This window comes from Triplophysa rosa, linkage group LG5 (assembly GCF_024868665.1).
Source record: "Triplophysa rosa linkage group LG5, Trosa_1v2, whole genome shotgun sequence".
NCBI classification, from domain to species: domain Eukaryota; kingdom Metazoa; phylum Chordata; class Actinopteri; order Cypriniformes; family Nemacheilidae; genus Triplophysa; species Triplophysa rosa.
In genome coordinates this window covers 22374086-22386977 of record NC_079894.1, presented here as the reverse complement: position 1 = coordinate 22386977, position 12892 = coordinate 22374086, and the positions used below count along the sequence as shown (strand labels likewise).

The 12892-nt window shown below is 40.0% G+C and overlaps 1 protein-coding gene across 1 annotated transcript in view; it reads right to left on the bottom strand.

Moving 5' to 3' along the window:
- Window positions 1–3467, bottom strand: part of LOC130554486 (ephrin type-B receptor 1-B) — a 231238-nt gene extending 227771 nt beyond the window's left edge. The window contains exon 1 of the mRNA XM_057334187.1: window positions 3231–3467. Coding sequence (XP_057190170.1) covers window positions 3231–3288 — 58 coding nt within the window. The 5' untranslated portion in view covers window positions 3289–3467. The remainder of the gene's footprint in view (window positions 1–3230) is intronic.
- Between the last annotated feature and the right edge of the window lie 9425 nt (window positions 3468–12892).

Here is a 12892-nt window from a genome sequence, read left to right as displayed (position 1 = left end):
TGCATCTTGCAAAAAGGTCTATAAAATCAACTCCATAGGCCTATAGAATCAAAATGGCCGTTTAAAATGTGACTGACGTAAAAATTACAAACTACTTTCCAGGTTAAAAATTACATTACAGCATTATTTGAGAGAAGAAAAATACCAGAGTGATATCCAAACAGCATCGGTTGCCACAGAAATCGTAATTGACCACTCAGAAACAACTATTCCGAACAGCACATAACTCTGCGTTTTACACGTAGGACATATTTTAGACTTTGTTATGTTTTAATGATAAAAAAGACGTTATTCTCAAAGGTTCCAAACAGTTTTGAAAAACAAATGTATATGAACAATCTCACAAAGCAATACCTTTGTCAGCTCTCGCTGATCAACAGATTCAATGAAATAATGCAACACAATTAACGACAAAAACGTAACTATTTTGGCTAAGTATGAATTTATACAATCTCATTCATTTCATTATATTCATTTATGCCAGTTAGGGGCGGGGCTCCAGTATTGCTTTTTTCTAGTAACTCTACGTTTTTATACGATTTACAACATATGATTTCATACAAATAAGCCACCTCGTAAAATAGTTATGAATTCCCATGAGATCAGGTTGAATAATGTTGAATTGTACAAGGCAGGTGAGCAGAGGTCAGCTGGCAGAGCGAACTGTGGTGTCGTCTCTCCGCAACAGGGATAAACCCTGCCGGGTTCCTTTGTTTCGATCAGAACAACAGTGCCGGTCAGGACGCTGGTCCGGTCGGCAGTGAGGTCATGTGGCCTTGCGCTGTGGCATTAATGGAGGACAGAAGCGACAGCTTGAGATAAGCCTTGTTTATTTGGACCGGTGATGTTGAAACAAGGACTTCAGAGATGCACTTACGACACAACTGCACTCAGACCTCTTTAATCGGCGAGGGCTTGACCGAGGGTTTGGATGTCTGAGAGTGCGTGTTCGGAGGCCGGGGCGCTTTTAGAACTGTTGGCCATTTGATGTTTCAGAAATCTCAAAATGAAAGTCCAATCAAACCTGCACTTACAATCCTGATGGAGCACTTAAACGCTGCCAAAACACAAGAACAACGAAACAGCACGAGTCACGACCATACCTGAGTGACGACTGTCATTGCATTCTTTTAAACAAAAGGTATACAGTACAATCTACATTGCATGCAATAACCGTGACTTGCAAAAAGATTGAGTTCTAAAACGATCTTTTGGAAAGTCAACATGAAATGACATTTCACTTTACTGTGATAGATTTCCAACAGAAAAAGGATGTAAACCAGGCCCTGATTAAATTGACAAATTGAATGCATAATTCTTAATATCACCAGCAACGTTTATTCAGAAAATAAATGAAATTGAATACGATTTTGAATAGAATTGGTTTTAAATAAAATGGGTTACAATAGTTCTACCCAAACCACTTCAGATGCTATAGATCATTTTCTGCTCCTACTGTATAAACTGAAAACAACTGCCCTGTTTGGTAAATCACATATTGAGAATTAATCATTTCACCTAATACACCTCACCTATGGTGATTTATGCATTCATAGTGTGGCATAAGCGCAATTCCAAACGTGTGCATTTATAATTCATCATACTCATGCCGCTATTAGTGACTGCTGGTGAACCGTGCTATCTGACGCATAGAAATCAAAGCGGAGACACTCCACTTCCCACTAACCCAGATGGTCCCCAAGACCCTCTTCTTCCTCACACACAGAGTATCTCCATTTCTCTCCCTCCCCCATCCCTGATTTCTCCCTTTATCTCTTTCATATACGCTCAGAGGCACACATGGCTTTGACACATTGTTTGTGGTCACAAGACTGGTTTGCCAATTAGCATTCATATTCTGATCTGACTGATGTGGGCTCAAGGAGAGACTAATACACACAAATCACAAACAGCAAACACATTTAAAACCACAAATGCCACTTGGCTTTCAATTAGTTGGTAAAGTGGGGGTCCCTAACCCTGTTCTGTCCATCTGGTGCACTCGGACACATTTCCTATGAACCTCAGAGAGAGAGAAAAAACTTGTGGGCACTGTTGCTTGTCCTGTCTTACTGAAACACATTTCGGCTTGCACAGACACAATTTAAGCCTCAATGTTACAGAAGCATTGTGTTCTAAAAGCATTACGGTTCGTCTCCAGAAAACACACATGCTGACCAAAATATATACCTTGAATTAACTGCCGCTTTTGATTTATGCATGTCTGTCAAATGCATACATGTAAATATGGAGAACAGGAGACAAATAGCCTACAGAATCCCCTCATGTTTGCTGTGTGTTCATTATTGATCTGGAGACCAATCCCGAGCTGAACGTCTGAATTCTGGCGAAGGCTCAACAACCACTCAACCACCATCTGTCAAATGCCAGACAGGGAGGATGTTTTCCCTCTTTTTCGATGCTTTGCTGCTCAAATTTTAGAATATATCATATAGTGACGTGACCTGAATAGATCATGTTACCGGTGACCACGGATGGTTTGTATTCCCAAAGAAAGCGTAAAAAAGTGTTTAAATACGTTCAACTAATATTTATAGTAATGGACTAATTTAAAAGGTTAAATATATTAATCACATCTTTGCTTCAACATTATTTACACTTAAATTTTCACGAGTAGTTCAGCATTCAAAGTGCATTTAAAAAAGTCAGTGCCAGGTTATTCGTTACATTTTAGGCTACTGATCATGTAAACTAAAAGAAAAGTGGTGCCAAATCCCACATTAACAGCATAATATTATTGTATAATAAACATGCAGTAATTCATAGAAAACAAATAAAAAAATGGCAAATTCTACTCATTCATTCATTTGAGGTGTACTGTACAGCACCTGCAAAACGGCTTGATTTTGCAATGTACCCCTACGCACACAAATATGATGTTACGCATAAGAATATTGCATTAAAAACACGTTTTTTGAGGTAATCCAGCCAGACAACATGTTTGGCATTTAAACGTTCAGCCAAATTTGCAGCAAGACCATCCCAAGTAATGGAACCGGGAATGACCAACTCCATCCCAACTCCGTTTGATGCCCCCCAAATGTTTTATCGTTCTCAACTTAGTCCGCACGAATATATTCCAGCTCAATTTCCCGCTACGAGACAATATCTGTCAAACCCGAAGCGCTCCGCGAGAAAACTTGAAGCGCAAAGCGCGCTTACGCACTCCACGGAGCGCGTTATGGATACAGAAAAATCCACATATTTACCTTCCATCGCGAGAACCGCTGTTACCAGGCACAAAATCTTGATTAATTCCACAGTCATGGCAAAAGGTATTGCCCGCTGCCGCGGTGTCCCCTTCAAATTCGGAAAACCGAACGGCGTGGCGTGCGCGTAAAATCCGTCACTTGGCACACGGGCTGATATTCCAGTGGGCGAGCGGCGTGGAGTCACATCGCAGGCAAGTAGTAAAGAATAAGTGGATGCTGCCACGGACGCCGAGATGCGAGAGAGGAGAGAGGCGGACCCCCGAAAGCCCCTTTAAAATATACGAACCAATCACAGATCGCAAACCGAAAACCGCCAACCAATCACAGACGGATTTCTCTTCCCGCATGCATTGTTATTCAAAACAAAAACTTTTCCCAATGCCCTGTATGAGGTGAAACACGCGTTTGGTATGAAAGGAAACAGCACCCTCATCTGGCCAAAGGTGAAGTTCATGATAAAAAAGCATCTTTAGCGTCCTGGTTTGCGCTTCTTCTGATGACTAATAGTTTTAGAAAAAGTGTCTGACGTGAAACTTAATAAAAATGACCGAGTCTGGGTTGCGCTCGCAACAGGTACAAGAGTAATAAATCAACTTGTTTTTAATGATCTGGGCGCGTTGTGGAGTAGATGATGCGAATGAAAAAAAAAAGATGTCGAATTGACGTCTTTCATCATCCTCTAAAACTCAACCCCATAGGTAAACTGCAATTACGACTGAAATCATTTGAAAAACGAAAGTGGCATTCAAATAGGGCAGGGGTTAGAAGAGAGACAGAGAGAGAGACTGTTGATACAGGTGCACCGTGGGAACACTTTGGAAGGCGAAGCATGGTGAATACTGTAGGCTCAATTTCGCCTACAGTCTGTGTTTAATGTTCTTATTTGACAGTAAAGCTTCTCCAATCTCTGCCTTCCATTTAATCAAACTGTAAAGTAGCCTACACATAATTGTCAGATCAAAGAGTTGTTAATTAAACAAAATATTTAATGCACCAGTCAGGTAACAGAACAGAGGCTATGGGTTCGAATAGCACGCGAACTGTTCAAAATGTAGCGCTTGAATGCACTTTAAATAGATGGAGAAGGGTTCTGCCAAATGCATAAATGTTCATGTGTCTGCAAATAAACATGCGTGTTGTCTATTTTAAGATAGAATATTCCAACTGTGCTAATTAAAAACATTTATTTATCATGACAACCCCAATTACCAGCAATAAGTATCTCGCTATTATTCCAACTGAAACCATAGGTCTGTATAATAAACAAATCTTAAACACCCTTTCACACCTCACACGTCCGGTTTGCAATTATTTACCTTGAATGCTACCTGAATGTGAAAGTGTCATAAAAAGTGCACACTCTTAATAAGCATTGTGAGACGCGTCTGCGTTAATTGGGAATCTCTTCATTAGCGCAGGAGTTTAATAAGGAGGCGATGTAAATGAGTCCGTGCTGGCTGTGCACAGTGGGGTCTCGAGCACAGACTTGACAAGACTAAACGAGACACGATCAAACCCAACCTGTCGAGTGCGCGCGTACACGCAAACCAGCGCACCTTGAGAGGTTTGCGAGATGTTGTGCGCGCCGCCCGCGCTCTTCCCCAGCGCTGGCACTGTTATTCTGAGAACCGCGCGTGCATGCTGAAGCCGTAATTATCTTCATAAGGGCAGGAGGAATACATTTGCATTCAAATTGGACTGTAATTGCCCTGCAAAGTCGGGGACATTTTATAATCATATTTCTGCAAACAGCACACGTCACAGTGTCAGTATTTTTTCCTCCGAATATCCAATTTTTTCTCATCCAATCAAATCTGCTTGTTTATACTAGCACGTTTAAAGCAAAATGTCACGATATGCACCTCAATGCTTTATCTGCCCTACATCTATGCAAAAAAAAAACTTTCACAATTTATTCACCCCAATGTCCTTTTAAACGGTACTGTTTAGCGTGTTGACAAAATGTGTATATGCTCTCCTACTTGTAGGTCGCTTTGGATAAAAGCGTCTGCCAAATGAATAAATGTAAATGTAAACCTTTGACTCTTTCTTCACAAAACAAGGTATTTTGAGAAATGTCTTGCATACAATGGAAGTCAATGGGGCCAATGGTGTTTGGTTACCAACATATCTTCTTTTTGTCTGTCTATCATCTATGTCCCCTGTTCCGAGGTGTGCTGAAACAGATGGTGCAGACAAAAAGTCCACCCCTAAGGGACGGCCACTAGACCGGCACTGCTATCCCCTTCTACAGTGATCAATAAAAGAAGCTGTTCCACCTGCACCCCCTCTTTTCCAGTTCATTTCCTCATCTGCATCCCATCAGCATGATTTGGCATCGGTCATTCTGCACCTGGTAACACTCAAAGAGCATCTACCACACACACGTCTCCTCCCTGGCTCCTTCGCCAATACTGGAGAGGAAATTCAAACCCGCTCCAATAATCTCCTCGAGGTCCACGGCCAGACCAGACGATGTCGACATGACATCACACAACAGTATTGCATTACAAACATGCAGCGTGTTTGCCCCACTACAATAACATCAGAACATGGAGAGACGCTGCTGTATGCTGACAGGCTATTGATTTCGCCCAGCAAATTACAGCTACAGCGAGTGTGCGCTGAAACAACAGCACTGGCCCAGAAACACACTTCAGGACTAAACACAGCTGTGTGTGTGTGTGTGTGTTAATGTAACACACAGTATCCTGAATGTCAAGTATGTTTTGTGAGTCTGTGCGTTACCAAATTTGTGCTGTTAGGAAAATAGCTTTATACATTTCTTTGTTCTGTTTAGACGAATGTAGGAGAGCAAACAGTTTTGACTAAACCATTGTAATTTTTCCAACTATGGTACACTGTAAAACTTTGCTATAATTTCGCAGCAGGTTTGCCAGTAACTTACTATAGATTTAATGTACAATTTTGTTTTAAGCATAAACTTACCTAATATTTTTCTTTCATAAAACTAGACTAACTATCTTGGGTCACTTTTCTTGTTATGTAAATGTATCGTAATTTAAGAAGTTTTAAATATTTTTACAGAAAACAAGAGAATAATGCTTAAAATATATATTTTTTTACTTAGTTGCTGTGCTAATGCCAGTCTCTTCTTGCTCATTTTGAATCTCAAAAGTCAAAGTGTTTTAATTTTGATTAAAGTGATTGAAAACAGTGCTAATTGTAAAGTATATTAAGTAGTAATTAAATCTACAGTAAGTTACTGGCAAACCTGCTGCAAAAACTACAGCAAAGTTTTACAGTGTAGTCAATGGTGGCCATGAACTGTTTGGTTAAAAGCATTCTTCCAAATATCATTCTCTGTGTTCATCAGAACAAATACATTTATACAATACATGTACACAGATTTGGAACAACTTGAGGGTGAGTAAAGGATGACAGAATTTTAATTTTTTGTGTGAACTGCCCTTTTAAGTCTAGGAAGATCTGTGTAAGAGAAAATTAATAAAATCCAGAACTACATAAGAATGAGAGCACCTGAGAACCCCATCAGAAAGTGTGTCTGTGTGTGTGAGCTGCAGAACTGGGGCAGTTTTACACAAAACACGGCACTTTGTCCCATTGCTACTGTCACCCGGTTCTGCTGCTCTCAGAGCACATTCATCATTTTTAATGGTGTCTCCCCATTTTGTACTTTCTGCGTGTGCTTGTGTGCGTACATTTCTGTGGATTTACGACTGTGTGGATTTGTCATGCCCATTTCTGACACACTAAATCCGACCTTCAACCTCTGTGTCACCTCTAGAGAGATACAACAGCCTGAACCAATCAATCCCTGTTTAAATTCCAGCATACACACGAAAACGTGCTCAGGAAACATTCAAACTTAAGGTTGAACTCCACCCTCCAATATACATTTACATATTATTGGCAATTTTCATGTTCACAACATAAGGGTGTAAACACAAGATGGCAGAAAGAGAAGAAAACAAAGGCGAGAGACGTGCTGCTAAAATCAATAGTGCCTTTGTTTAGATCGTATTGAAATGGAGGTGAGAGTAAATGAGAAAAGACAAAAGCATAGATTATCATTATCAACGAGTCATAAATACTGAGGCTAAAACACATTAAAGGTTTAAAGCAAGAAAATGAGACCAGATGATGAGAAAAAACTGCTATATATATATATATATATATATACAGTAAATGTATGAGTCTATGTGAGGGTTTAAGATGTTGTAAGATTGCATTTCCCCTCAAAACATCATCTTACAGAAAAACTTCACCCAGATGACAACTGTCATCATTTACCTTCACATAGACATCGTTCCATTGTTTCTGAACTTTACCACTTTAAATTAAGAGATAGAAATGGACACTAAAGAATTTCTTTGGATTCTATCAAAGTAGGTCAACAGGAGCAGCCGTGTGCTCTCTCAGGCCAGTCCCTGACACAGCTGTTACTCCAACCGTATATTAACAAAATGAGGTTGTCTGTGAGGACTCTCAACAGTTTCATGAAGTTACGCAGGATGAAAGCACTTCCATCCACAATAAATTAGATCCTGACAGGGCTTTTCCACCATGACTACATGAGCCAGTGTTTAATAACTCCAGTTAATAAGGAAGATACTCATGAAGGCAGAACCAGAGAGCACGTAAGACTGAGGCTAAATAAGAGATATTAATCTACTCTACAGAGACAGATGGGTCCTGCTCTCTCCAAACACACACACACACAAACTTGCATGATCATGAGGACATGGTTCCTAGTAGAAATGTGCAAAACGAGATAAATGTAAAATTCTTGGTGGGTTGTGTTGGCTCTATGGCTGTTGTTGTGCTCCTGACACAGATCGGCCGTGTTTCTTAGGAGGCCTTTACATTTACAAGTATTCTGATAATACAAAAAAATTAATACAATGAAAACAAAGCTTATGATTTGCTTTAATATCACATGACATTGACGTTTAACTTGAAAGAATGCCTTAAAAACACAACACAAGTTTCCAATAAGATTTTACTGTGAAAACTGTTAGCATTTCAATAAAGCATGCCAACATTAAAGAGAGATGCTAACATTATGGTTAAAAAAGAAAATAAAGAAAAAGAGAAAAGAGAGATAAAAAGAGAGGGAGAAAGACAGATTGTCTGAGAAAGACTCAACCGAAAGAGAAAGAAAGAGACGAGATAATGACAAAAAAAAAACAGGCAAGAAAGAAAGAAAGAGTGTGGCCTTGTTTTTATATCCCGATGGGGACCTAAAACTGAAAGCACACCAACACATAGGGACTCGTGTCACCGTGGCGACCAAAATTGAGGTCCCCATGGGCAAAAAAGCTTATAAATCATACAGAACAATATTTTTTAAAAATCTAAAAATGCCCAAAGTTTGTGTGTGTGTGTGTGTCGCTGCAGACAGAGCTGAAGCTTTCATAATTAAAACTTATCCCCTTATTGCCATGCGAGTCTCTCAGCAGCAGTCAGTTTGAGCTTTTGTTTATTAGATTTTGGTTGGATTAATGAGCTTTAACTTCATCTGTCACCATTTCAGTCTCTGATCTGACAGTCTAACAGAAGGTGTGCAGGTGGCCACGGGGAGTTGACCTTTGATCCTATTTCATAAACATAACATTATCCAGTGATGGAAAGATGATCAGCGAGTTCCAATACAGCTAAAGAGGCAGAACACACAGCTAAACCTCCGGCTCCTGCGGGCAGATTCATTTCATTATTGAAACATTTAGAATGGATGATGTGATGAAAAATCCACAAGCTGATGTTCATCTACCGTACATCTCAAACATTTGTTTTATTTTGTTTAAATAATTACTATGTATGTAATTTAAAAAAAAACTCTAAGACTATGTGGAATCTTTATACTTTATTTTGTCTTACTGCAGGAAAAATGCGAACATAAAAAGTGAAAAAAAGCTATTAAAAGCATGAAAAAGAAATTGTGGAAATTAAAGTGGGTGGAAACCAAATATATACAGACATTCATTTATGGTGGCATCTAACACCGCATCCTAACCAAACGCGACACGACGCTGCGACACGCGATAAAAGGTATCTTTTCCATGTTAACCAGAGGTTTTGTCCTAACCAGCTGCGACAGCGCTGTGCGACGAGCAACAGCCATTTCTATTTTAACGGTTTCTATTTCTGCGACGTCGTGAATGACAGCTCCGCCCACACAACGATCTCATTCCATGTAAGTTCTGCACTTCATGAATATTAATCGCCAAACATGGATGAGGACATGCTATATAATATACATTTGATTACATATGTATAGATTCTAAAATTATAGCATAGCGTCCGGTGAGGCATCACTGAAGTCATGAGAACAGGACGCATCTCTCTTTGTGCACTCTACAGCTGCACTGGACAGAGAAAAACTGTTCTGATTGGCTGTGTCTTGTGATTGATTGTCGCGTCGCGCCCCTTTTTCGCGTTCGGTATGGACAAACAAATTGCTTATCGTAGGAATCTCATCGCATCGCGTTTGGTTAGGATGCAGTGTAAATGTGATAGCCCTTTTTTAATAATTAAAAAAGTTGTAGATTTAAATGTGTAAACAATAATTTAATTTGGAATTTGGGAGAAATGCTGTCACTAGTTAGAAATTTCCGGAGCTATTATCTGTCAACAAACTAATGAAAGTAGGGGTGGGAATCGTTTGGTCCCTCACGATTCGATTCAGAATAAATTCTTATGGTCACGATTCGATTCAGAATCGATTCTTTATGTACTAATTATCATATTTAAGATTTAAGATGTCATCGCGTCACATTTGCGCTCAGAGTCAGACTAGTGTTGGTACTTTGGCTAACTACTCTTAGAACTGTCACATATTGTATTTTAAAGGTGCCATTCTTTGGCTGTTTTCTAAGCTTTGATTATGTTTTCTGGATTTTCATGTTGTTCTAGTTTCAAAAAAACGCTTTATATTTCACATATTTAAAGTCTATTGTTCACCACTGTCCCTCTTCTCACAAAACGATCAGATTTTTTCTGGTTTCTATAAAGTCCCTCCTTCTGAAAGGCTCTGATTGGTAAAGCTGAGTCATGACCGTGCACACTCTAGAAAATATGCCGTTTGTGCACATATGATAAACGAAAAGGAGGAAAAACGTGCCCAATGGGATAAAATCACATAATGAAAGTCTAAGCATTATTCGCAATAAAGTTAAAAACAGGAAACATTATTCACATCGACATTCTACTACACAGGTCTTTCTGTTCATTGGAGGGGCTGGACTGTGTAGAAAAGGCGGGGCTGATTTGAATATTATAGAAAACGCCGCTTTTTACGGCGTCATTGTTACACGGAAACGCCGTCGTTTATGGCGTACTATGGAAGTCCAAACTGCGAAATGAACGGCGTTTCAAATTGCACTTAAAACGCCGTTCTTTAGCGCCGTTTCGACGGCGAAAACGCCGTAACTTACGGCGCATGCGCTACAAAACGCCGTACTTTACGGCGTCTGTAAGTCTTAAACGCTGTAAAACCAGGCGTCTTTTGAAAACCAGGCGTCTGGTTGATGGCGAAATGTGACCCATTTGGCGTTCCATACCAAAGCGCCACTGGCAGCGCGAACCGCCGTAAACACTCGTGCTTATTCACGAGGCGCTGCAGACGCGAGAGACGAACGCGAACGTTGAAACCCGTCCATCTAGCGCGTGTTTACATAAGAAACGGTGTTGAATGGCCGGGACAGTCACTGTTCGCACATACATTGTGCAGTTATTAGCGTGTTCTGTACAGTAATGAAAACAGGTTACACCACAACAAAATTTGCACTCACACAAATACCCAACACCCCATCATGCAAACTGCGTGAGGATATTGTGATCTCGCGAGACCAGTCGCATCTCCACGAGATCTCGTCACACCCCTAATGGCGTGGGAAATGACACCGGACCGACTGGCGTCAGATCGGTTATATTAATTAACACTAATAACAGAAGCGTTAAGTTTGCTTTCTTATATTGGACCTAAGTTGGATAATAAAACGAGCTGATTGACCAGGAGACATTTGCAAGCAGGACTTCAAAGCACGTTTCATAGAAGTGTTTTAGAGGTATGTGCACACGCACACACACACACACGCACGCACGCACGCACGCACACACACACACACACACACACAATATCAGTGTATTACACAGACCAGCTTTAACAGCCGATGTTAAAGTCATGGACTCTTCTTTAAGGAAGGCCTCGCCCCTTTTTTGGCATATTCCTGTGGGCGGAGGTTATTCAAAAACTCTATAGTGTATAGAGGAATAGTGACATCATTTACCTGGGAAGTAAAGGGCTGTAGTCCGATTCCAGCCGTTCTCTGTAGTCCTTGAAAAGCGAATTCTGTTAAAGACAATATCTCGCTTGGCATTGAACTTTGAGCTTTATCATTTTGCAGATATTATTTATGCTCTAACAGCAACATTACACACTAACTAAAGTTTGAAAATTGGAATCACGGGGAACGGCACCTTTAATACAACTGAGTGCCCAGTAAAGCCATTCTCATTGACGTATTCTGCTGTCAGATATAAAAACAAGTACATAATAGTTATTAAACGTGACTCATTAGTGCTGTACGTTAAACAACAGTCACTTCCTGTCAGGTTGCTTTACCTGTCAGTCATATGGCCTCTTGGGTGGGCCTTGGCCAAAGAAAGCAGCGATAAGTTCCAGACTTTCAGTCTACGTGAGACTAAGACCATCCTAAAAATGTATTTTGTTTATCTTGCAGTTTAGGCCTACAGGGCTGATTTGGTTTTCTCTCTTTCTCTACTGCTCCTTTATGCTCCGCTGTGTTTGCGTGTAAAAGGTCCAGGTGCTGCACCGCTCTTGCAGTTGACTTCCGCCTTCTTTGTTCCAAAGACGTCACGTTATTATATTTATGCTGCCTTGACATGCTCTCGGAAATTTGATAATTCCCACTTCTGATGTCATGATTCTGAGCTGGTTGTGTTCAGGTGCTTTGTTGTCAGAAAGAATGGATGACGCCAGATTCATGCTTGCGTGTGTCTTGGGAAAATGTTATATGGTAATAATAGTTTTCAATCGTACACCGTACTGTATAGTTTTACTAGTCAGCTTGTGGACTATTCTGAAATATAGGTGAAATACATGCAATTTTCGCAGTGTATAGAACATACAGTATGCATCAAATGATTATTCATATAGGCTTATGTAAATATGTACTAATTTTACAAGACAAGGCAATGAAGCTGTTGCGGGAAAACTAATAAATCATATCCGTCACAGCAGAAATCCTTCTTCCCAGTGGGAAACGCGACATCAGATGGCGTTCATGTGCAATTTTTACCTCTGAAACTCTTATTTCCGATAATTCAGTTAGCATGTGAAGGCAGCATTAGTAACATTTAAAAATGTGAATCAATTTGAATCGCTAGCAGATTGATATTCATCGAGAATCGATTTTTTCTCCCACCCCTAAATGAAAGACAGATATACACAAATACATCGCTCTGTCGACCAGCACACAACCCTGTCATACAATTAACTCTGATGGAAAGAAGAGACATTTATCAGAGCCACGAATAATGAATATTCTAAAATTAGCCATATTAAACATTTATAATTAAGGTCGTCAACATTTTTCAGGGTTAATTGGTGTCTCTTTTAGCTCAAATGTGTGTCAAGTGAGTTTTGGGGAAAG